The sequence below is a fragment of the Acinonyx jubatus genome, chromosome A1 (assembly GCF_027475565.1).
Source record: "Acinonyx jubatus isolate Ajub_Pintada_27869175 chromosome A1, VMU_Ajub_asm_v1.0, whole genome shotgun sequence".
Lineage (NCBI taxonomy): Eukaryota > Metazoa > Chordata > Mammalia > Carnivora > Felidae > Acinonyx > Acinonyx jubatus.
Window position 1 is genome coordinate 117,496,962 of NC_069380.1, and position 26,456 is coordinate 117,523,417.

At 42.4% G+C, this 26,456-nt stretch overlaps 1 protein-coding gene across 5 annotated transcripts in view; it reads left to right on the forward strand.

The window, feature by feature from the left end:
- ARHGAP26 (Rho GTPase activating protein 26) overlaps window positions 1-26,456 on the forward strand; it is a 421,808-nt gene that overhangs the window by 377,216 nt on the left and 18,136 nt on the right. The window contains exons 21-22 of one of the 5 annotated variants that reach the window (XM_027042557.2): window positions 24,255-24,365; window positions 24,501-24,530. The exons of 1 other annotated variant lie outside the window; for it this stretch is intronic. In XM_027042557.2, the coding sequence (XP_026898358.1) occupies window positions 24,255-24,365; window positions 24,501-24,530 (141 nt within the window). Of the gene's footprint in view, window positions 1-24,254; window positions 24,531-26,456 lie in introns of all 5 variants that reach the window. 3 more of the 5 variants (XR_008298473.1, XM_015063297.3, XM_015063306.3) reach the window with 3 other exon arrangements.

Below are 26,456 nucleotides of genomic sequence, written 5' to 3' on the forward strand. Positions count from 1 at the left end.
AGCATAAATGTGCAGTACACTGAGTCAGGCCACAGTCTCAATATGCTTTGATTCTGGCATTCAACTGACATCACTTTGAGCAAAAAGTTGACCTCTGTGTTCCTTCTAGGGACCATATTTCTCACTTTGCCTGTTACATGCATTGCCCAGGTATAAATTTAGTAGCACCCCTCTCCCTGCTGTCCTATCTGGGTGGTATATCATCTGATCACTCCGCTTATATTCAGTATAGCAATAATCATAACACCTCATCATTAGCATCTAGGTGTCTTTTTTACTAAACTGATTGTCTTTGGACCAGGAACCATCTTGTGTGTCTCCATGCAGACATCATTGAATGCTAAGACTGCTCTGTCAGGATGGATTACCAGACCACAGAGAACCTGACAGCAACAGCATATGTGTATGCACATGTATGGATATAGACCTAGATACAGCAGATGCCTATGCCTTGGTCCATAGCTGCTTTGGCAACAGGATGCCATCAGCAGACTACGAGTTTGAAAAAATTCCCAGATTTTGTGGCTACTGCTATGGTCAATAATAATAATAATAATAATAATAATAATAATACAAGATATGTTTATAGCATTTTGCAATTTTCAGAGCCATTTCAGATACTTCATTTGATTTTTGCACGAACCCCTATCATATCCCTTGGTGTACCATATTAACAGTTGTCCATTTATATACCTGATGCCTGCACTAAGCTGAAACGTACTTCAGACCCATGCCCAGTTCTGGTTCACTCTTGTTTTCCCTAGCTCTTGTTGATAGTGCTGTTTGGGGTATTTGATAAATATGAGCTGAACGAATAAAGAGCACAACCAAGGCTTTTATTTTATGAATGAGAGAAACTGAGGCTGGGAGAGCTTGGGTGGCCTCTTGGAGAATATGTAAGTCTTTAGTTTGGAGGCTGTTCTGTAAGCCTGGGCCTTCTGATTCCAAGTTCAGTGCTCTTTCTGTTGAATCGGCACCAGGAAGAAAACAGCATCATCTTCATTATAAGGGGTTAACAACTTGGGGAGACATGTAGAAAAACGGAGATTGTGGTTCTCTCTGCCTGGTGTTTCTTCTCCCTGCATGCACTCCCTAACATCTGCTGTGCCTTTGAAGGTCCACTGTGAGTTCCTCCAGGGAGCCTTCTCTGACCCCATCACCGTGACTGCATCAGGTGCTGCTTTTCAGTGCTATGTCCACAGTCGGTGCCTGGAAACTTGGCCAGCTTTCTTTACTTGGCTTTTTACTTACCGTTGACTTCTCATTAGTCATCAAGACCTGTCAGTTCTGCCTCTCTCCCATCAGCCCACCTGTCTCCATCCCTGCTGCCTCCACCGCAGCCCAAGCCTTGCCCATCTGGTCTTCCTGTCCCTTGACCAACCCTTTGGATTGTTCTAATGTGCAAACTTGAACTCAGCACTTGCCCCCTCACCCATGGATACCGTAAGCTCCAGAAACCTTTTACACACTGATAGGCCCTGATGAGTGGTCCAGCCCTGCTTGACATTGCAGCCTCTGTTGAATCTCTCTGGTTGGGCCCTGCTGAACTGATTTCACTTCCCCATCCTTGCACTGTGTCTTCCCTTCTCCAGGGAATGCTGTGTTATTAAACATCACTTCTTTCAGAGAGCCCTCCCTGATTTTCTCTTCTTGACCCTGCCCTCCCTCCTAAATTGGGTGGGTTAACGCCTGCATATTTGGGGAAGCTCTTAGCCCCCAACAGAGTGTGATGTCATCAGCTGGCTATTAGTCTCATTCTCTGAGGCCCAGTGATGTCGTCTCAGTTTTAACCCTTCAGTGTCCAGCACAATCCCAGGAACATAGTAGTAAGAATCGGTTTTTACATGAATGAATAAACACATAGCATACATTAAAAATGCTTTCTGGACACTTTTACAAAAAGCACCCCACTTTTTGGTGACCCCACTTGGGAATGGCACTCTCTTTGAGTTTTTTAGGGGGTGTGTCTTGTTTTCATTTTTAGATTTTTAATTCTATGAGATGTTGAGCAACACTGCGGGTTCCAGAAGTTACTTAAAATTCTCCAGTGTCTTCCATTTGCACATAGGTAGAATGGAATCATGCCTACATGACCTGGCCCATGCCCACCTTACCCAACCTTTCCAACCTCCCTTCTCCTGGTTGTCTCCCTTACTTGCCACCCTCCTATTGCTTATTCAGTTCTTTGTGTAAACCAAGTTCATTCTTGCCACTGGGCCTTAGCAACACCTGTTTGTACTGCCTTAGGAGGTTCTTCTTTGATGCTTACATGCCCTAGCGTGCCCTGACCCTTCTGATCCCCACCCATCACTGTCTGACACATCGCCCTCTTATTTTCTTTATAGCACTTTCCCTCTGAAATGTTCTAGCCTGATGAACCCACTCCCGTGCTGATTGTCCCTCTCTTCTCAAGACACTATAAGCCCCATGGGAGTAAAGACCATACTCTTACTATCTCAGAATTCCCAGCACCTAAGAGAAGGTCTAGCGCAGAGTAGATGCTTCATAACTATCTGTTAAATCCACCCATTTTTAGTTTTTAAAAAATAAAACTTGGTGTTCAATGTGCGAGGAATTCCTTTATCCAAAACTTGACATTAACACAGATGATGAACAAGATAATTTCTCATGTCCCTTAAGTAATTGGCCTAGGAAATAATTCACATAGCAGTTGAGTTTTCTATACTCATCACCAAATGTGTCAGGCCAGAATGTCCTGAAGTTTGCTAGGAATACAGGCATATCTTTTGCTCTCTGTGTGTGGTGGCCCAACCAGGCTGGTTCTTAAGTAAATAATCACTGTGTCTTTAGCCACTCCATTCTCAAATTCAGATCCTATGTAAACAGTTTCCGTAAATTATGAAAAGTAGTTTTTTAGAGTAAGGTCCTTGCTTGATCATAGTCTACCTGATCCTTTAGAACATGGGTTCCTTGGAAAGTTGATGCTGCTAATTGCTCAGAGCCCTGACAGGCTTTGTGGTTCTCCAGTTTTGGTGACTCCATCTGAACCTAGCAGGGTTGCTACTTTGGTTTTAGAGTTAATCTCCTTATGCCTCATGCTGTTCACAAGTGGCAAATGAGCCAGTTTCTTTTCCCAGATAAGGCCCGTCGGGGAATTTGGGCTCTTAGTGGTGGCGATATAACCTTGCAAAACATGTGTAAACACAGTGCTGGCCAAGTACTTGCTAAGGTGAGAGGCAGGAGGGAAGTTGCTGTAGGCCCACAGTAAAACATCCTGGGAGGTTTTCTGTGATTTTCCAAAACACCAAATTCATATAAATGTCCTTTTTCCTCATCTGCTGGGCCTGTTGTGGGGATTGAGGAGATGAGAGCAAAGCACCCCATGACCTGCCTTGTGATAAGCCTTGGGTAAATGTTCAGTTAGTACTACTATACCCATCTCAGCTAGTATTCTGGAAGGACACTAGGCCCTGGGTTTTGTCTCTAACCCACTGAGAGTTTGTCCCCATCCTGAGTAGTTGCAAAACTCACCGGCAGGCTGTCATCTGCTGCGGAGCAAGTTGCAGAATGAGTTGGCTCCAGGCAACTCATTTTTTGAGCTCTTCCCTGCCCACACGTACCATGAGTTACCCAGAAAGCGGCAGCTGCAGCCATGAGTGGAAATTCCCCCAGGCCACTCACCGCCTCTGGTTATGGGCAAAGGCTTGCCAGCGGAACGGCCTCCTTCACCAAGTCCTCAGTGTCCGGCCAAGGTCTGCAAATACCAGTGTAAATCCTGGGACTCCACAGCAGTCGCCCTGCTCTTCACAGATGCCACAGCAAATCTCTCTCTCCACTGTGCTTGTAAGCAGGCAGAGCTTCTGATGGGGAGAGGGTAGAAGAGACTTGGGGAAGGACTCCATTTTCCTAGTTTCAGCAGAATTTTGGGTAATCTGAGGCTCCTACACATTGTTTGTTCTGTCACTCTGACTCTCAAATAAGAGGGTAAGGTGTTAAGATTCTGGAAGTTTCTCAGAGGGAAAGGGGTTAACATAAAACACGTATGTGTCCATGCGCTGATGGTCTGAACATTACACTGTCTGTTTGAACAAGTAAACCTTAGACCAGGCCAGTCTATCCTATACGGAGACAACATTGATCTTCCAGGAGGAATTGCCAGCTCCAGAATGCCAGCTGTCCCTTCCTGTCCATTAAGGGGTGGAGAATGCCTCTTTTTAACTAGCTGAAATACTCGTTACAAATATTGGAGCCCAAATTTATTATCACTTATCTTTTATCTTCCTTAAAAAATGACTAAGGAGCATTCCCCCTTGATTCCCTGAGGATTAAGGAAGGGCATGTTACCTGCCAGAGTGTCTCCAGCACTGCACCTGGAGATGTTATGGAGGTGTCTGGGTGCATGTTTGGGCTCAGCATGTGTGTCACTCCTATATATAAGCTCCTTCATCCCCTTGCTGCAATTCAGTGTTCACGCTTGGCTTGCCGATGATGGCTTGTAGGAAGCCATTCATTCTCATTTCAGGAGAAGAGGCTAAGTGAGAACAAACATACCCTCCCTTGTCCCACTGGCTCCCTTGTTCCCTGCAGTGATTCAAAGCAGTCTTCTCTGAGAATTTTCACTTATTTTGAAGGAATGACTTGAACCTAGATTGGTTTGGCCCCATTTTTGTCTTAGTACTTATTATTTGATTGGCTCATTTGACAGAAGAAACAAAACCCATATACCTAAGAGACCAAAGAAGGGGAGTGATGGGAAAGACGAAGGAATACGAGTGAAGCCAAATTGTCCCACTGTGGGTGGGATTGTATATGAGCATGGCCTTTTTTGGGAGCACTGTGGAAGTATGGGTCAGAAGCCTTACGAAGGGCTTACCCTTTGACTCAGCAATTACCTTCTAGTATTAACCATAAGAACATAATCAGAGAGACATGTAAAAGTGGATGGGCTTTTATGCCACTATTATTTATAATAGCAAAAACAAAAACAACAACAACAACAAAAATTTAAGTGTCCAGGAATAGTGATGATTTGGTAATTGCCACACAGCCATGGACTACAATGCAACTATTAAAAATTATATTGCCAATACATTTTATCAATGTAGGAATATTTTCATAATAAACTCCTTTGTTGAAAAAAGGAGAATAAAAAAGTCTTCTAATTACAGTGCCATTTTAATACATAAACCAAAATGCATATGGATGCGTATGGACATGTAGCAAGATTCTAAAACATTGTGACAGCAGTGCCATAGGGTGAGACTTGATGGCTTTTGTTGCATTTTGGTTTTTGCCTCTTGTTTCTTTGTTGTCCACATATTGAGCATGATTGCTTTCATAGCCAGAAACAGAAACAATGGATTTTCTTTCTGTAGTTTAAATTTATTTTTTTATTTTTTTAAATGTTTTTATTTATTTTTGACACAGAGAGAGACAGAGCATGAGCAGGGGAGGGGCAGAGAGAGAGGGAGACACAGAATCCGAAGCAGGCCCCAGGCGCCAAGCTGTCAGCAGAGAGCCCGACGCGGGGTTCAAACTCACAGACTGTGAGATCATGACCTGAGCTGAAGTCGGACGCTCAACCGACTGAGCCACCCAGGTGCCCCTCTTTCTGTAGTTTAAAAATAAGTATTTATGCATTGCAAAGACGCCCTCCCCCTTTACCCTTTTAAACCAAAAATGGGCTGAGGAGGAGGAGAGGAAGTAAGCTGGCTTTGAAAATTTGAATTAGGCAGAGCCTTGGAGTCCTTCCTGGTCAGTTTTGCTTTGGCAAGGCAGATATGGTTGCGCAGTCCCTAAGGTTATTTCTTCCTTACCCTAAATACAGGAGGTCATCAAGTTCATGAAGTATCAATACTTGCTATTATGTGGGGAACCCTTTCTAGGGGCAGGTGTGGTGTCCTGCTCTTTATCTAGGTTCACTCATGCAGTCCTCACAAAAGGCCCTTGAGGGTAACCTTCTCCCTGGTTTTCAAATGAGGAGAGGGAGGTGGGGTGGTAAACATTCCCACACTCGTTCTGCCTGCCTCCATAGGCCTTGCTGTTCCCACTCAACCCAGTATTTCCTGCAGGAACTTTCTCAAAGAGTCTTCTTTAGGTTTGTCTTCCAAAAGGAGCCACCCTGTTTACAGAACCAGCTTTTAACCTATTGACAGAGGTGTGCACAGGGAGAAGGGAAATTAGATATTGAGAGGCTCATGATTTAAAAGGCAAAGAAGGGGGGGGCGCCTGGGTGGCTCACTTGGTTTATGGATGGTATAAGTACCGAGTCCTTAAGTCCACTTTAAACGTCCGACTTTGGCTCAGGTCATGATCTTGGAGTTTGTGAGTTCGAGCCCGGCATTGGGCTCTCTGCTGTCAGCACAGAGCCTGCTTCAGATCCTCTGTCCTACTCTCTCTCTCTCTCTCTGCCCCTCCTCTGCTTGTTCTCTCTCTCTTTCTCTGTCTCTCAAAAGTGAATAAACTTAAAAAAGGAGGGGGGGAGGCGGCTGCTGCAGTGGCCCACCCACCACCCCAAGAAATTCATCCATTCATTTAAGTGCTAACGTGCAAGGATCCAGCCCAGCCTACCTTGACCAGCTTAGTGATGGCAACTCTTTGCTGTCGACATTGCAGAGTATTCTAAGAATAAGCAGCGCCATCCCCGGTGGCATTTGTATAAAACCCGTGCACTGTCATCCTTAGAGAAAGACTCAGCCCAAAGAGGAAGTATGATCCTGTACCTCTGTCCTCCACCCGGCCTTTGCGCGTGGGCTTCCCAGGAAGCTGTCCAGAGGAGTGCCTGGGGATTGAGACTCCCTCCCCTGACACCTCCAAAATGAGTGTGGGCTGGTGCGTAGTGCCTCTTTTCCCATATGCCCCCATTTTCTGCAACATTAAGGCTTTCAGGGACACCACCAGCATTTCTTTGAGAGAGCTAGTAGAAAACAGATGTCTCCTGTTAGTCTTCCCTGAAAAAAAGAGGCTGGGGTTTAATTAAGGTCCATAAGTGAGCCAGAGCTCAGTATTGACACCTCCATTTGAACATGAAATTCTGGGCTTTGGGCACAGGTTATTTGACACCTGCAGACCTATCTGTCACTGGTAACACAACCGGGGCACCTGTGAACGTGCCTCTGAATGTTTTCTACTGGGGGCTTTGCTGTGCAGACACAAGTAACAGGGCTATGCTAAGATGGGGAATTAACCTAGGACAAACCCCCTAGAACCTGAGGCATATTACTTTCGCTCTTTCCTTTTAGTTGATGCTAGTTTTCTCTTCATTTTCACTTCTCTTGGGATCAGTTTATGGATGGTATAAGTACTGAGTCCTTAAGTCTACTTTTCATTTTGAAATAGATGAACCATTTTCTCAAGACAAGTCAGGCATGCCCTGATCATAAAACAGCTACCATTTAGTGAAGACTTCATGCCTACCATGCTTTAATATGCTAAGTATTCGCTATGTACAATCTCCATAATATCCCCCTTTTAAACAGGGAAGGAAAAGGAGGGACACAGAAGTTGCCCAAGGTCACAGCCAAGAAGTGGCAGAGCCAGTATTGGAGGGGGTTTCTGACCCTAAACTCGTGTACCTGTTAATTCACTGTTCATAATATTGCTTTCATTTAGAAGTCTGTTCAGCAAATAAGACAGGTATTCTCTGAAAACAGACAACCCGTGAAATTACTGAGAAACTAGCAAACCATTTTTCTTTATTTTGTATTGAATGTGTATTTATGATTTCTTGGAACTGAGATTTCACCTCTTCCAACAGGCTCTAGGGCACCACATGCAAACCCCTGTAAGTTGGCCCACTTGGTTTGTGTCAGACATTTCCCAGTGACCCCTTCTGTCCCCCAGGCTTGTGAAGTAAATGTTTCGGGGAGCACTGTTAGAAGCCTCCACAGTGGGAAGGGCTGGAGGGGTGCAGCGGGCACAGGCATTCAGAAGAGCCCAAGTTCTCGAGTCAGGCTGCCTTGGTTCAGCCTCAGCATTACCACTTTCAGACTCAGAAAATTGTTCAGTCTCTGTACTTTTCAGCTACCTCTTTGCAACATCAGGCAGCCCTCACAGGGTTGTCAGGAGGAGGCAGTGACAAAAAGTGCTCAGCCCAGAGCCTAGCATGCGGGAAGTACTCTCTCTACCGGTGGGAGCTGTTAGTTTAGATGCTAGGATTTGTCCTGTAGCTCCACCTTGTCTCGGCATAGAGTGTGGGGGCTCTTTTTGTCCTTGATGATGATTCTCCTTTCCCACATGCAAGATGACTGGACCCCCTTGGTTTTAAACCCCAGAGTGGAAAATGGGAACACCACAACCCCGTGGAAACTTTTCCAAACTACTCGAGATTAGCGATCGCTCTCTTCTCAGAACCCCTTCAGTTCTTGGGAGCAAATCACAGATGAAACTGGGAGTTTGTTAATTCGGTAGATTAGTTTACACGTTTGTGGGGCCAAATGTAATGAAATCCATGAGAATAAGTCAAATCTTCTGGATGAATAAAATAATCACAAAGGTAAAGTTTTGGTACTAAGCCCCTTGGGTGTCCACATTTCCCAGTAATTTGCACAGCTGACACAGAGCAATGTAGAAACCAGGAATCCGTGGTTCCCATCTCTGCTTGCTTATCAGAACCACAGGGCTGGGGTTGGGGAAAATGGGGACAGCATCTTAAAAACAGATTTTTAGGGGCACCTGGGTGGCTCAGTTGGTTAAGCATCTGACTCTTGATTTTGGCTCCGCTCATGATCTCACAGCTTGTAGGATCAAGCCCCACATGGGGCTTTGCACTGACAGCACAGAGCCTACCTGGGCTTCACCATCTCCTCTCTCTCTGCCCCTCCCCTGCTCGCACACACACATGCACTCTCTCACTGTCTCTCAAAATAAATAAACTTCAAAAAAATACAGAGATTTTTATTTCACAGTTCAGGCATTTACTTGATGGCGTGAGGGCTTTTCACTTTGGAAAATACTTGTTATTTCTTTTCGTTTTATTACACGCAAAATTATGATTTGAAGTGTCTTCCTTTGGTATTCTTGAGGAGAGTCTCCTTTCCATAGTTTTCTGGGAGAATGACAGAAAGTTTAAGTGTACTCAATGTGTCATTTCCACAAGAACTGATGCATATTTGGTGTGGGCATTGTGGAAGGCTTGCCTTCATGTTTCAGGCGGTTATGTTTGAAAACATAGATTGGTGATTTCCAAAGGGAACTGGATGGGCTTGTAATACTAATACCACAAATAACTTTGTAAGTGGATTCATATAACTATATGCACAAAAAGTGGTTACATCTTCAGAAGTCTTCTACCTCAGATAGTGAACATCGGAAGGACCTGAATGAAGAAGATGTGATAACCCGGAGTGTCTCATCTCGTGCTTGGTCCTGTAGCACCATCAAGACATGGCATCTCTCCCAAAGGAAAGGAAGTCTCTAGGCTGTTGTTTTGTTTGGAGCTTATATAATTCCTTTCTTCCAAAAAGGAACAAGCAGCATTCTTTTTTAGGGCACATAGAGACTTCGTTGAAAAGGGGAACATTTGTTTCCCCAAACAGAATGACTTTTTCGCTGTACCAGGAAACAATTTCTTGCAGGAAAAGTATGTTTTGCTGTTACCAGCCACTACTGGGAACTGCTACAGCCCCAGCCAACATTGATTACCGATCTTCTCTCGATAGTTCTGTCTTTTAAAATAGGACCCTTTCCATTAAGTTCACATAGAATTCTGGGAAAAAGCCTTCCTATCAGGCAGAGAGATTGTGAGGTCATTTAGGAAGAAATGGGGCTTGGGTTTTGTTCGAATCCCAGACGGTTAAAATAAAAAGAAGTACTAGTGTTGAAGAGAACAAGCCCTCAACTCTCTGTTGGTGGAGGCCTCCCCTCAGATGGTGAGAGAAGTGGCCTGTCCACACAGAATCCCAATCTGCACCCCCACACACACCACCATTTCCCTGGGAGCTCGCCTGTATACTGCGTTCACTTTTATTAGCTTCATAGCTCTTCATACCAGCTGAAATGTCTTATTTGCTTGTTTGCTTATTTACTGTCTCTTGCACACACAGGAACACTGTTTCCTAGAAACTATTTTGCTCACTAAAACCATCAACACACAATCAGAAAAAATATTTGGGGCGTACATACCTCCAATATGTATTCATTATTTTTATTTACTTACTGATAAACTACATACTGACCTTCCTAATTGTTATATTACATACATCAGAAAATATATGTAAAATGCAAATCTTGCAAGGAACCGATAAGAAAAAAAATGCATCTAGAAGCTTTGGTACCTTTTCCCCACACATCTTGTGCTGTCCCACCCTGCCTTGCAGTGCACAGTATTTCACTGTAAGCTGCTTGAGAGTAGCAGACTCACTCCATGTGCTTCCCACTGCCTTCCCAGGGCTTGCAACAGCATCAGCCATGTAGTACGTGCACAGTAGATATTTGCTCAGTAAATATTTACTTCTGAGTAATAAGCAAAGCCAAGGCACAGCTCACTCTGCTAGGCTCCATATAGATGAGGTTGTATTGCATCTTTGCAGGAGGAGAGAAGCAAAGCCCTAGTTTTTAGGGTCAGAATGCCTTCCTAATACAATATGTGCTGAATAAGGGATTTACTGTAATGATTCAAATCCTTCACCAAAGAGGTAATTACAACTTCCTTGATAAGAGCAGAGCTCAAGCAGGCAGACAGGTGGTTTCTGGTTTCTCTTCTAACAGATGGCACAAGTGGACCAGCTTCTGAGGCTTTTTGAGGAAACTTGCTCATAAACAGCCTTAAATATATATTATTTTTCATGTCTTCCAACACATGCTTTCTAAACAGAGCAAAAAGGCTTCGTAGATTGAGGACAGGAGCACATATTATGAGCAAGGCTGCAAGAAGCAGGGCACTTCCAGTTTACATGAGCAGCAGGTGCAGTGTGTCTGGCACGCAGCAGGGAGGTTCTGTGCCCCATGGAGGCTGGATGCACTGAGAACCTTCACCATAGCAAGCCTTTCCTTCTAGGTGCCCTCAAAGCATTTTTACCTGGCACAATAAACTATACATTCAGTTCTCCTATGATTTGGAAACTCATATATTTTTTAAAAGTTTTTTTGAATGTTTATTTTTTTAATTTTTTTTTTAACGTTTATTTATTTTTGAGACAGAGAGAGACAGAGCATGAATGGGGGAGGGGCAGAGAGAGAGAGGGAGACACAGAACCGGAAGCAGGCTCCAGGCTCTGAGCCATCAGCCCAGAGCCCAATGCGGGGCTCGAACTCACGGACGGCGAGATCGTGACCTGAGCTGAAGTCGGACGCTTAACCGACAGAGCCACCCAGGTGCCCCGTGAATGTTTATTTTTGAGAGAGAAAGAGAGAGCACGAGCAGGGAAGGGGCAGAGAGAGAGGGAGACACAGAATCCGAAGCAGGCTCCAGGCTCTAAACTGTCAGCACAGAGCCCAATGTGGGGCTCAAAGTCACGAACCATGAGATCATGGCCTGAGCTGAAGTTGGACTTTTAACTGACTGAGCCACCCAGGTGCCCCTGGAAACTCATATTTTTAAAGGAAAAAATCTCACGTGGTTTGATTTTAAGATTTTTTGTTTTGTTTTTGTAAAGAGGGCATATGGTGTAGCCTAAGAGGTCCAGTTTTAAATCCCAGCTTCTCATATACTAACCAGTTGGCTTTAAGCAGCAAAAATACTTAAACTTTATGATCTTATGTTTTCTCACCTGAAAAATGGGAATAATAATAGCTATCCCTGCAGTTGTTTGGGAAAATTAAGATGATACATCTGAAAAGATTGGCGGAATGACTGATACGTAGTAAGTATTCAGTGCCAATTAGAACTCATCATTTTTCCCCACCTTCATTTTCACCTTCCCTTTGAAAGCTGTTGATCCACTATAAACTGGTGAAGAAAGAGAAATAAATCAGACACAAAAGGTAACACATTGTGTGATGCCACTGTTGTGACATGTCCAGAAAAGGCAAATCTCTAGAGATAGAAAATAGATCAGTGGTTGCCTGTGGCTGGTAATGTGAGCACGGCTTCAGTGCAAGTGGCGGCAGGGACCTTTCGGGGCTGACAGAAACATTTTAAAACTAGATTATGGGTGATAACTACTCAACTCTATCAATGTTGTATGCTTAAAATGGGTGAACATTATTGTATGTAAAGTATACTTCAATAAAGTTATTTTTTTTATATCCTCTTCTCCTAAGAATACTAAACACAATGAGTAAATGTTGACATGTTGGTGGTGATGATAGTTTTGACAAGTGATGTCAAAAGTAAGAGCCAAAAATATTAAGTAACCATCAAAACCTTGCCTGGAATGGACATACAAGTTTTTTGTTAATTAATTTCACTCTTCAGAATAACTAAATAAATAGGTCTTGCAAAAATGTATGCTACAGTTTTACAAGAGGAAATGCAAATATAGCCAAGAACAAAAATTTCCAAACTTTGAGACTTGTGGCACTGAAAATACCTGAAAGTTTTAAATGGTGCCTGGTTGAACTTTTTTCTTCATTTTAGCAGTGTTGAGTTTTTATCATCTCTTTCTTTTTTTCTTAAAGAGTATTTATTTATTTTCAGAGAGACAGAGAAAGCAAGGAAGGGGCAGAGGGGATAGGGGGAGACAACACCAGTTGGAAAACTAAGACCCATGGGTGGGCCTCATCCGTTCAGCTGCCTGTTGATTTTGTTTTTGTTTTGTTTTTGTTTTTTGGTTCATGAGATAAGAATGGTTTTTACATTTTTAAAAATTTTTTTTATGTTTATTTATTTTTGACAGAGAGAGACAAAGCATGAGCAGGGGAGGGGTAGAGAGAGAGAGGGAGACACAGAATCTGAAGCAGGCTTCAGGCTCTGAGCTGTCAGCACAGAGCTCAACGTGAGGCTCGAACTCACAGACTGCGAGATCATGACCTGAGCCGAAGTCGGACGCTCAACCGACTGAGCCACCCAGGCGCCCCAAGAATGGTTTTTACGTTTTTAAGCTGTTATATTTTACATGGTTACATAAGTAACTACCTAATTCCCTCAATTTTGCCTCTTGGTCCAGAGTCTACAATATTTACTATGTGACCCTTTAAGAAAAATCTTACTCATCTGGAAAGCTCTGGGAGCATGAGGGCAAGTAAGGTAGATTAGGAAGAGCATCAGGGCTTTATTGTGAAAGACCTTCAAATGACAGAAACCCAACTAGCTTAATGAAAAAGTGGAAGTTAAAAACTTATAATTTTAGGAAATCTCAGGGTGGATCTAACCTCGAGCACAATTGGACCCAGGAACCCAAATTATTATTTTGCTTGGCTCTTCTTCCTTTCTTTTTTTTCTTAAACTTCATTTGCCGACAGATGTTTGCCATGTAATGGAGAAAAAGATCTCTGGTCACACTAAGCCAATACATTCAGCTTTTGCTTCCAGAAAAAAAAACAGCATTTGTATGTCAGACCCCAAGGAAAAACTGTGATTAGTTATACGGCCACCCTTGACCCAGCCGCTGTGGCCATATGAAGGGCGGCACTGTTTCCAGCCAGCCCCAGTCACATGCCTGCCCCTGTGATGAAATCAGTGGGACACTGGCTCCACCTGGATCACTTGGGGTGGCACAGACGAAGGGGAGTGGGAAAACTAGTGGCCAGGAGTAGACTGTAACTACATCTTTCACTCTACCAGAGTGAATAATTTACTCTATTGCAGTAGGTAGTTGGAAGTTTTTGAGAAGGAAATTGCTCTTCATTCCAAATTCAACACATATTTATTGACCCGTGTGCTCAGGACGTTTGTGTACTTACAACCTGCCGTGGGACCGACCGGAATGGTAAAAGGTAAAGAAACCAGGCTAGAGATTCTTATCATAGTCTAGGTGAGATGGCTTTGGTCTCCATCCTCAGAGGAAAGGGAAAATATTGAAGTGTTTTGAGCAGGTAAATAACAGGATCAGATTTGCATTTTGAAATGATCACCAAGAATGGTCCTTTTAAGTTAAATACCTATGTTGAAAATCTTGTTTACATTGTAAATTTGCCAAAGATTGTCCAAAGTAATTTGGATCTGCCTCATATTTTTTAATAAATACACACACACATACACACATATATATACATGTACATTTTAACTTTGTGAGATCAGAATTAATGGTGTTTTGCTGTGTCTCTTTTCATTGACATCTCAGTGGGTGTTTCGTTTTGGAATGTAAGAACTAGAGCAGAATATAAAAATCATTTTCCTTCAGTTTTTTTTTATTCACAGATGTTAAAACCCTTTTTTTCCACTGGAAAGGGTGACTTTGCTGGAAAATCATTTAAAGTTTTTTCCAGTAGAGTCAATAAGCTCCTCAGCACCAGATGAACAAGGGGCAGAAACCACTGTGCAGCCTTAGTGAGATTGTATTCCTTCACTGTTCAGTGTGAGCCAGGCTTTGTAGAAACGGAACATGGTCCAGGCAAGAATGCAGGTTTCATGCATGGTCGCACTGAAGGTGCAAGGCTGTGCATGGAAGATACAAATGGAGTAGAGAAGATGTTTGAGCGGATTGAAATCAAATCAGAAACAGCTTTGCAAGTGTTTAGAGTATTGAATCAACACTAGAATTAGAGGGAAGTCAGCTATTTGCTTGGGAGGAGAAAAGGAGAGTCAGACGGTTGCCCTTTCCACCGAAGTTGGTGTCTGCTTCTCTCTCTGCCTCGTATTCCTCTTGTGTATCTGGACCAAGGTTTGGAGACTTGCAGGAGTTTAACTTAATCGTCCTGAATATTATCCTTAGCCGAAGTGTTTTTTCTACTGCTGAGAGTTAGGAACATGGTAAGATAAGTTGGCTTTCTTATTCAAGGAATCTCCTTTCCCCAGGGTTACTTTTAAGCTGAAGTATCCTGGGCCACCACTGCTAATTTTGGACCCTCCCTTGTTTTCACCGGTGGATATTTAGATTCTTAGTAAATCCTTTTCTCTTCTCTTCCTCCCCCTAGTCCAAACAGGAAATATTCCTTAAAAGTAGACCATATAGAAAAGCATGCGACATGGCCAGTGACTTTCAGCCAGTGTTGTTAACATATTTTCCAGCTTACTCAGAATGTGACACTGGACAATGTCCTATTCCACTTACCCATGCCCGGGTGAAAGGAAGACACCACTGATTTACTGTAATAACTTTACCAAAATAAAAATGTCCCTGGAGGAGTCAACGTCATTTCTCAATGAGGAGAGCAGGATGGAAAAATTAGTTCTTGCCTATGGAGGGTGCTTAGTAAATATGCACTGAGTGTATTTGACTGAAAAAGAAGAGGAACAGCCCAATAGTTGGGAGCTGCCAACTGCATTATGCAACCCAAACCACAGATTGGTGCAAGAAGGATGGAACTGTCATTTTACCTCTATGAAACATCCCTCCTCCAGAGATTAAATGTAGCCATTTGTATGATTAGGGAGATTATTTTTACTAGTGACCTTTGGTTTTTGGTTATAAATGTTACCTATTAATTATAGGAAACGTGGGAGGTATTTTGAAAGCCCCCAAAATAAAAATTACCTTTATCCTCATCACCCAGAGAATGTTGATATACTTACTGTCTGTGAGTATGTTTAAAGATTGGTTTGCACATGTTTTTTATTATAAAAAAGTGCATGAAATGTGATTGTACAGCTTAACAAATTATCATTTAGCAAACACACACATAACCACCACCGAGGTTAAGAAGTACAATTCTATGGGTGCCTGGGTGGCTCAGTCGGGTAAGCATCCAACTTTGGCTCAGGTCATGATCTTGTGTCATGAGATTGAACCCCACGTGGGCTCTGTGCTGACAGCTCAATCTGGAGCCTGCTTCAGATTCTGTGTCTCCCTCTCTTTCTGCCCCTCTCCCACTCGTGCTCTGTCTCTCAAAAATGAATAAACGTTAAAAAAATTAAAAAAAAAAAAGAAGTACAATCCTGCCAAGACCCCAGAGTTGTCTGCATCTCTTGCTTTCTCTTTCCCTCTCCCCACAGCAAAAGGAACCACTAATTGGATGTTTACAGTAATCATCTCCATGTTTTTATTTATATTTTTATCTCTTAAATGCAGAGTCTTGCTATGTCCAGTAGCTGTGTTCAAATAAAGTCAATACAAACACTGAGTTAGCAAATACTGAACCACTGGGGATACTGCTAGTTTGGGAAGTACAGGGTTAGGTTCCTCTGAGTCTGTAGTTACCATATTTTTGTAAACTAATTAGTACACCTTATTACTATTATTGTTGATTGATTACCATTGAATTCATGACCAACAGCACTGTAAATCATGCCTAAACAAAGCTTATTAAATACATGTTTTCTCCATAAGGCACATCTTCTTGCCCTTAGAAACTCTGGAGGACTGAAACAAGAAGGCCAGACCATCCCTTTCTTCCACCTCAGATGGCGCTGTGCAAATTAGATGCTTCAGAGTGACCCAAGTCTTTGGTTGCTTTGCATGTGGCCACAAGCGACCATGAAAAAACCATGAATATTGATTCTGAGGTTACAAATACATTTTAACAAGTAAGTGAATTCACAAACACAGAATCTACAAGTAATGATCAAATGTATGCATCCATAAAATAGAATACTTTGTTTTATTAAGCTGGCTTCCTTTGTTCAGTGGTTTTAAGAGTCCCTACTTTATTAAAATTAGTCATTATTTATTTTCATTATAGTAGAGTTTACCATTGTATTAACATACTAAAATTATTTCTCCATTCTTCTTTTACTGAACTTCTGGGTTTCCTGGTTTTGCTTTTATAAATAATTTGCTGTATACATTTGTATGTATCCTTCTGAGACACATGTATGCACCATGCTTGAGAGTGTATGTCTGGGAATGGAACTGCTGAATCATAGAGAATGATATCTTCACCTTTGCCAGATGAAGTCAAACTGTCCAAAATTGGTGTAGCAATTGACATCCCTCCTCCAGCAAAGTAGTAGAGTTCTGACATTGCACATCTTGCAAACACTTGGCATTTTCAGCATTTTGATGTTAGCTGTTTAGTCATTCTGGTATTTGTGCAGAATTACTTCATTATGGTTTTAATCTACATTTCCTATACTACAGCAAGGTTAAGCACTTACTTGTTCTTTTGCATTTTCTCTTCTTAAGTCCCTGTTCAAGTTGCTTGCCCATCTCCTACTTGGTTGTCTTTTTCCTTCTGATCATTAGGAGTTCTTTGTATAGTCTGGTTATGAGTGCTCTGTTTATATATTGTAGGCTGTCTTTTTACTCTCTTTTAATGTTGTCTTTTGATAAGTAAAATTTATTAATTTTAATGTAGTCAGATATATATGTGTTTTCCTTAAGATTAGTGCTTTTTATGCCCTGTTGGATAACGTTCCAACCTCATGTTCCCAGTTATTCCTTTATTGTTTGCCTTGAGCATTCAGATCTATAATCTGCCTACAAATCATTTGTTAGGTATGATATGAAGGAGAAGTTAAGTGTTACTTTTTCCATATAGATACCCATTTAAACCAACATCATTTAATGATGAGTGCTTTCCACTAATACAAAATAATACAGACTCATGGTAAAAAAAATTAAAACACTGTAAATAAAATAAAAAAGTGAATGTCAAATCCATGCCTGTGTACCTAGTTTCCCATTCTCAATCCCCTGAGGTAAAGTTTCTTGCTTGCAGATTTCTTTTAAGAAGAGTGTTTGAACCTCCCTAGCATTAGAATGGTGGCCGTAAGTTATGCCTCAGGACAGTAGAAGATTGAACCTGGCAGTACTGTTGGTTTCCTTCCCTTTTTAAAAGAATACATTTGCTTTGGGAATGTCTTCATTATATAGAGAATGACAATTGTATGCACTCAATTTAAGATAGTCAGGAGGTTTGGATATTTCTTGACAACTATTTAAATCTTTTGAAACAGCACATGTTAACATATACTGTACGTTCTTGGTAGTGCCCCTAAATGCTTCAACCTACCTTTACAAATAACTTCATAAGTTGTGACCTTTTTTCTAGTTGAAAGAGAGTAAATTATAAGAACCAATTTTTATGCACCTGAAATGTGGTATCAAAAAAGCCTATAGGGCTGCACTCAGGTTTAACAGAAAAGAATGCTGTGCTCATCCAGTATTGTGTACCATAGAGCACCGTGAAGACATTTGGTGCTTTTAACTGTCCTTGCTCATCCTGTCCCTTGAGATTTTTTTTCTGTCCTTTGAGCAATTGAACTGGGACCTTTGTCCAGACATCTTTACTTCCAATCCAGAGTTTTCCCATCTGCCTCATATTTCTGTATTATTCTACATGAAACATTTCAAATTATTGACTTGGAGAACCTTCAGGATGACAGATGCCCTATCCTAAGATTATGAATTTTGTTTAAATCATGGAATTATTTGCCATTCCACCACACTCCATCTGAGTTTAAAATCTGCTTGAAATGTATACTTCAGAAATGTTTTTGAAAGCCAATAAACAGAACCACTACACTGTAGATAAGTTGAACTATTTTAAAAGCAAATTATTTAAGAACTATTTTAAAAGTAATTGCCTATAATTTCTAAGGCCTTAAGGGAATTGCACCATTTTGTCTCATTTAAAATAAGAATCAGGACTCTGTCATTGCCGGAACAAAGATGTACATTAAAATGTATTAGCTGAGGGCAAGAATCTGTAAACACTAGTCATGCTGGTAAAAGTCAAAAGAATACAGAATGGTGCGACTCCGGGGCATGTGGCATTTTCCTCTTGTTAGGTTGTGAAGCACATACTGAAAAAATTCAGGAGGTTGGGACGTATGCAGGATTTCTGTGTTGTAAAAGCTTCAGCAGACGCAAAAGAATATGTAGTCAATTTTTTACAAATGAAAATCATTTTTGTGTCACTTGCTGTAATTCACTATCCAGTTTCTCAGTATTCCTTTTGGCCCTCTCTTCTTGACTAACATTTGATTTCCCTTCTTTTTTTTTTTTTCTTTTTTTTTTCTTTTTTTTTTTTTATGGTGCCTTAAATCAAGACATAAGGGAATGTTTTCCAAGGAAGAAGAACTCAATGATTTGGGATTAGATTAAATAGGATTTTACAGGTTTCCATGGAATTTTCTCTTCTCATTATAGGAGGAAGAGGGGGAGAGGGGAAGACAAGGAGTCCCCCTTGGATTTAATAGAACCTTCCTATTCTAGACCTAACTGGGAAGGGAGGGGTGATGGCATATGAAAGTCAGCCCTGGGCCAATGATCTCACGGACCTCACCCAGGCCCGAGATCCTTGATTGGGAACCAGGGCTGTAGATCACAATCCAGTGCCTGGCAGAGAGGAGCAAAGGCTATTGTTTTGACTTCTTCATAGTACACCTGGCAGAAGACTGTCTGGATACTCTTGTGTACGTCTAGTCCTGTCTTAGAGAGTTCTGGGACAGGCTGACCGTCCACCACTCCCAGTGTTTCTACGATGAGCCACACCATGTGACCAGGGCTCTAACTCCTCAGGTTTCACTTCTCTATCTGCCTGTGTCCTTCACTATACTGCCTTCTTGGCAGAATGCCCTTTGGAAAGTTAAACATTGCTTCGAGATGGAACAAGAGGAGGGAATTGTATTCATTTTTAAGGTCCCTGGAAATACTAGGAAAGAAGAGAGCCCAAGGTAACCTTTTCCAAATGGGGGGGAAAAAGGCTATCTAATTTTTTTTAATGATGATGCTCCATGTTGGTGGGGCAATGGTGAGAGGGAAGGGGCATCCCCCCCATGCACTATTGGTTGGAATGCAATTCAGCAGAACTCTTCTCCAAAGCTATTTGCTAGTTTGTATCAGGACCCTTAAAAAAAGACTTCTAGCCTTTGACCCACTAATTTAACTTCCAAGAATTTATGCTAAGGAAACAAATACAGTCAATGATCCTCAACAAGGATGTAAGTTGCACTACTATTTATAATAGCTACAGGGGGATAATGATCTGAATATACACAATAAGGAAAGGTTGCATAAATCAGGGTATACCATACAAGAGAATAGTCTGTAGCCATTTTAAGAATATGATAGCAAAGGCTATTTAATGACATTCAAAAATGTTTTATTAAGTGAAAAAACAACAACAGGCTACTATGTGTGTAGTAGTATTCCCCCACCCCACCCCCGCCAAAATAAGGAGATATGCCAAGATAGTAACAGTGACTGTTAGTGGTACAAATTACGATTTTATTGCTTTTTCTTGCTCTTTGGTGTTGGCCAATTTTCTACAAGGCCATCTGTGATTTTGAGTATCAGAATTTTAAAAAGATCATTTTCTTCTGAATGGTCAGCTTACTGCTCTTCTTGTACTGGTTCAGGTTTTAATAGCCATAGAGTAGAGACCCGACTGGGTCTGCCACATCCATAATGACATTGGGAGCAGCCCTGTCCATAGTCACTAGGCAAGCATGCCCTGGCTGGTACACCAGACGTTCCATCATTGAAGTGAGTCACCACTGGAGGGTGTCAAGCTGATGATAATGCCACACAGTGGACTTGAACTACCTGCCACAACCCAACATGCTGCCAGGCCTTTGAGCCTTATCTTCCTAATCTGTTCTTTCTTCACTGTCCAGTGAGTGTCAACAGGACTTACTGGGACTCTGTCACTCCTTTTGAGGACACCGTGGACCAGCTAACTAAAGCCGATGCAAGCCTTCCAGTTGAATCCAAACTAGACCAGCAAATGTTCCTTCCAAGCTAAAATTTCAGCTCTTGTCATTGCTACAGTTGGGCCTTAATGGAGGGAACCCCAGGAGTGAAAAATGTGCAGATACTCCCGGCTTGACTGTGAGGGTAATAGAGAGGTCTTAGGGACTCACCTGCTAAGATTGTAGTTGTAAAATTATTTTCTCCTATCCTAATGTCAGTAATTTGTTATTTTTGGCCTCAGTGGGAAAAGTGAGAATTTGATAGAAGTTTCAGAGCCAATAGCAAAACTGACCATTTGTTGTTTGTGTACGATTATGCAGAAAATCTTAGCCATTATCATTATCTCTGGGCATCGTATTTCCCATGTATATGTTCTCTGAGATGTCTCACAACTAAAATACCATGTGCTGTCTGCTTCTTGGAGGAATACTTATATATTATTGATATTCTTTTGCTATAGGCATCCATCATTATATAAATTTTTTTAATGTTTATTTTTGAGAGAGAGAGAGAGAGAGAGAGAGAGAGAGAGAGAGAGAGACAGTGAGTGGGGGAGGGGCGGAGAGAGAGGGAGACACAGAATCCGAAACAGGTTCCAAGCTCTGAGGGGTCAGCCCAGAGACTGATGCGGGGCTCGAACTCACAAACCGCAAGATCATGACCTGAGTCAAAGTTGGATGCTTAGCTGACTGAGCCACTCTGGCGCCCCGGCATCCATCATTCTATATATATACATAAATAAATGTTCTATAGCATTGTTGAGATCATGAGTTTTATTGACATGATTCTGAAACACAAATAAGCAAACAACATAATTCCATCAGTAGTTTAAAAAATCAGAGTACTATGGAGTGTGCATTCTATTGTTATGCCAAAATACAGTAGTCATAAATTTTAAATTGTGGTCATTTTATAGCAAATAAATAAATGTTGTTGCTATGAGTAAAACAGAAGCAAACAAATGAAATTCTGTTAGCTGTAAAAATGGTAGTCTGTACTATAGTAATTGACAGGGGGATTGAAGAGTAAGTTCTTGTAATGGTTTCAAACACCCTGCATTCCAGCCACACCCCCAGATAATTTCAGCCATGTACTACTGGCCAAGAACCACTTGGATATGCAAGGATGTGAAAAAACATTCAGAACCCACATTGTGTTCATAGAGTATGTCCCTAACGATGCCTTTAGCCAAAGGCATAATTCTTGTACAAATGAGATAGGAAGCTGGAGGTGTTTCCTCCATATAAAAGCCACTGAAAACAAAAAACGAAAACAAACAAAAAAGTCTTAAGAACTTTTTAATTGTCCTGTGCTGACCACTAACCAGAGAACAGATGAGTGCAGGCCTCTGGGCCTGGGCTGCTTGCTCTCTTGAACCTGGAAATTGTTCCTGGTCAGAGCTCGGGTTCCTGGGTTTGGTTGCAGTTTAGAAGTCATGGCCAGGCCTTGCCTACTAGGTCATTACCGAGGGAGGAGTGTTGTGGGGAGAGGCCTGAGAAGGCAAGGCCTTGCTTACTTACCAGCTGTAATTATAGAAGAAAGTGAGGACTAGACAGTCAAAAGGAGGCCACACTTTTTCCCAGGACTCAAGACAGAGTGAAGTGGGAACAGGTATTAAACTGACAAGATAGTAACTTATCCCTCAGCTGACAAATCTTACTGTGCTATAGTAGAGTTGTTTTTAAGCCTATCCCATCTTGTCAAATACATCGTGAACTCTTGAAGTTAAGGACCTTGGCAGGTGCTAAGTTGTATTCCATTTGTTGTATTTGATTGTGCTGTGTGCTCAGTAACTTGTTTTTGCCGGATTAATTGAGAAAAAGAGAAACAAGCCATACTCTTCAAATTTAATCTCTTGCATTATATGAATTCCATCTGCTATGTGAATCTACCAAAGAGAAGACTGGAGGCAGAATTGGGGAATTTACAATGTGTTGAGTCGTATTGAATCTGTTGCTCCATTTCCATTTTCCTTTGCAAATGTGGCAGGCCTCTAAAGGAAACTCATAAATCAGTGGTTAAGAAGGCTTCTAGTGCTATGGCTGGGTCTATAAAGAAGCTTGGCATAGCATAAAGGAACACAGTAAGTCCTGCTACCCCAGAGGCTGTACACTGTGGTGGCCAGAACCCAGGGCTTAAAGCCAGGGGATTGGGGTCTGAACCTCAGCCCTGTCACTTACAGGCAAGCCTCAAATTGGCCCAAGTTTCCACATCTGTAAAATAGGAATTGTATTGTGCCTCTTGGCTTGTTGAGTAAGCTAAATGAGATTTATTAATGTACTCACTTAGTAATTATTTCTTGAATACTCACAGGCACTATTTTAGGCATTGGAGGTAGAACAGTAAATAAAATGGACAAAAATCCCTGCCCTTGGGGAATTTATATTCTAGAAATATAATGCATATCATGGCATCAAATAAATGTTTCATTCAAGGAGTCTGTGGATTTCTGGTGAGCTCATGTGATGAATTTTTACTGTGTATTTCCATGAGAATGTATGTTGCAACCCTAGGCACTTAGGACCATTATTGGGCCACATGCCTAAATTGAGAATGGCCCAGTAAGTAAGACATTTATGCATTCTTGCTAAATCCCACTATGTTTAGAAAGTCTGTTCCAGTGGAATTGGATTGCTGTCATTTTCACCTCTCTGAAGTGCTTGGACTGAACATTCCAGCAGTTGGCTGAGGCTCATTACTGCAGGTGGTGTTGTGGCTGGGTGATCTCCACATTGTTTTCTCAGTCATTGGTCTTTGCGCTCTCTGTGACTTAATGCGATTTTACAGAGTTGCTAAAGCTGTGTGTTTGTTTGTTTGTGTAATTTGTGGAAATAAGTCAAAGGGCTAGCTAGCATGACCAGTTAAAATCCACAAGCTGTATTTTAGTAATTTTAATATTTCCTCTCCAAGCTTTTGATCAGCTGCCCATCAAAGAACAAAATGACAGATTGAAGGTTTCAGTTCCTTAGGTTTTCATTGCCTTCCTTCTGGGGCTTTTTCTTAGAGCATCAAAATTCCCAAAATCCATGAAAAGAGAGCACGCCTGGAAAGCAAACCCCAGGGGGACTGCAGAGCCGCCTAAAATCACATGTCCTCTCCTGAGAGGTGTGTGTCCAGACCCGTCTTCCATGTGCTATCGTTTTTCTGATGCAGTGGATTTCCAAGTCTCCGGTGGCACACAGCCCATTTAGTTAAAAAATGTAAACAGGAAATTGTTTCCTGGCTGAATGGCCCGTGTGGCCCAGAAAAATGGTCATTTTTGCTGAGACACAACTTTAAAACCACTCACATAGCAGTGGAGGCTGAAGGCCTCTGAGAAGCTTGCCCCGCCCCAGACAGGCTGGTGCTAGGGTCTGAGTGGGAGCTCATGTACGTGGGCCCAGGGCGTCTTCCGCCAGGGGGCAAGAGCACAGTGGACACCACTGAAGATGCTCCTGTGACCTAGAAAGAATTTCTGCAGGTCAGAGAGACACAGTAATGCCCCAAGGAACGGCAGAAGAGCCGCTGCTTGGAAGATGCAGAGGTCCGGAGACCTGTGACTTGGCGCTGATGACACAGCCTGGGCTTCGGTGCCCCTCTTCTGCTCCAGCTTCCCATCATTTGGCCTCCCATGAACCTCGTGCTCCCATTGTGGTTTCCCTGTGTGCTGACAAGTTTTCTGGTTGTTCTGTCTTGCAGCCCCCCGAATCCAAGCCCAACTTCACCCCTCTCGCCATCTTGGCCCATGTTCTCGGCGCCATCCAGCCCTATGCCCACCTCATCCACGTCCAGCGACTCATCCCCCATCAGGTCTGTTGCAGGGTTTGTTTGGTTTTCTGTTGCTGCCGTTGTTCTCTCATTGGCTTGGTCCTCTCTTCATGCAGTGTTCAGCCTCCTCGTCAACTTTGTTCCCCGCCATCCAAACCTGCACTTGCTTTTTGACAGGCCAGAAGAAGCAGTTCGTGAAGACTCCAGGTAAAATCACGGATGATGACCAATCCATTCCTGTTTATCCAAAGCCGGTCAGGGACAGTGGTGGGGGGGGACTAGCCTCTACCCTCCTCTGATTCCAGCCTAAGAGACTGAAGCTGGGAGGGACCATGTGCATGAACCAGCATGGCATTTTCCACTCCTTTCTGAACCCTTCCTCCAGTTTCTGAATTAATCCGTGATGCCTGGAGTTTGGGGAAAGAGTGCCTCCTCAACGGCCTCCTGTTTGGATGGTTCTCAGAATCATGGGCTCTCTGTGCTTTGGTATAAGATAATATCAGAGGGAACAGTGCTGAGACACTTACTGGCCTTTTCTTCCCTTATGTTTATCGGGTAGCATAAGGCAACTTTTATTTGTGGGGTTGGACCATTAGCCATGAGCAGTGACACCTAGCTGCTGAGACCAGAGAAGTGGGAGAGAGACGCAGGTAACACAGAGTAAAGGATGGAGATGGGAAGTGATTGCTCTTTAAATCGTCGAGGGCTGCCTCTTGCCCTCTGCATGCTCCCAGTCTGCTCGGATCTCCATGCCTCATGGACCCTTAGTGTTCATGGGAAGAGGCAATACCTCTTTCTGAGGGTTGATCTAGTTCCTCTTCCCTGGTTTGAGAATATCCAGACTTCATTCTTTATACTTCTCTAGAGAAAAGAAGCTATTTAAATCCAGGAAAAGAATCAGTGAATAAAGATCCTGTAGGATCTCTCTGATATGTAGATCCTAAGCCTATATCTCTCTCAAACTTAGTCTCTGGTTGCAGACAACCAAAATGTAGAGCCTACTTACATGGCGTCATAAGCATTTGGAGCCTTGGCAGTATTTTCTTGTCCATCTTTTTTCTCATATCTGTTTTTTTCCTGGAGGGGTGGGTCCAGCAGAGAGGCTTAAACAATTGACAACACTTAGCCTCACTTTAAAAAAAAAAGAAAACCCATGCTATTTATATATACAGATGTATATATTTATTTTCCTCCATGTACTTGCCAATCTATTATTTCATGCTATCCCCATCTGAGGATGGGAGGAGAAATGGCCTGAAACCTCTTACAGAGAAAGAAAACTAAGGCACAGGGAGGTGACTACGTAGTCACATGACTGGATGAGCACCCATCCAGAGGACTTCTTGTCCTCAACCCAGCACTCTTTCCTCCAAACATACGGGTGCCCCCAAACCTAAGGTTCCATGCGACTCCCAGCCCCGGAGCCTGGCCTGCTGTTCTTGGTTTTCTATCTAGCTTTGCACTGGAAGGTGGGAAGGATAGCTTTTCCATATACTCTTTTACCCTCACCCTGGGAATAAGGTTAAAATTCAGATCATATTTTCCTGAAACTTAAGTTATTTCCTCATTATTTCTTAGACATATTCTGGGCACTTGGGGAGACATTAACTTTCTAGGACACGAGATATGGCATGGATCTAACCTTTCTGGTTAGATGCCTGATTGCTCCATGAAGACCTGAACCAGAGCAAACTACAGAGACCTGGGGCAGTCACCTTCCAATATGCCTCCATACTTATAGGATAGGCCCAGTCACTAGGAGAATATGCTTCCTTCGTTTTGATCAAAGGGGAGTGAAACCTTGAAAACATTGGTCCTTTAAACAGAATGGGCTGGGGGACTCAAGATGATAGAATCATTTGGCTAAAAATGTGGGCATATTCTCTGCTTTAGGAGTGTCCACTTTTTGTGTCTCTGAGTTTCGGGACACAGCCTATTGCCTGTCCAATATCTGTTCCTCTGTACTCCTTGCCATCACCCAACATATTTTCCAGGTATTTTTCTTTAGCTACTCCTCTCCATCTCCCAAAGTATTTCAAGATTGGCAATAGGATCTGCTACCGTGATGTGTTTGGGGTCATGGTTATTCAGCACTGCCCACTCTGGCCACCATTAAAGTAGCACCATCTGGAC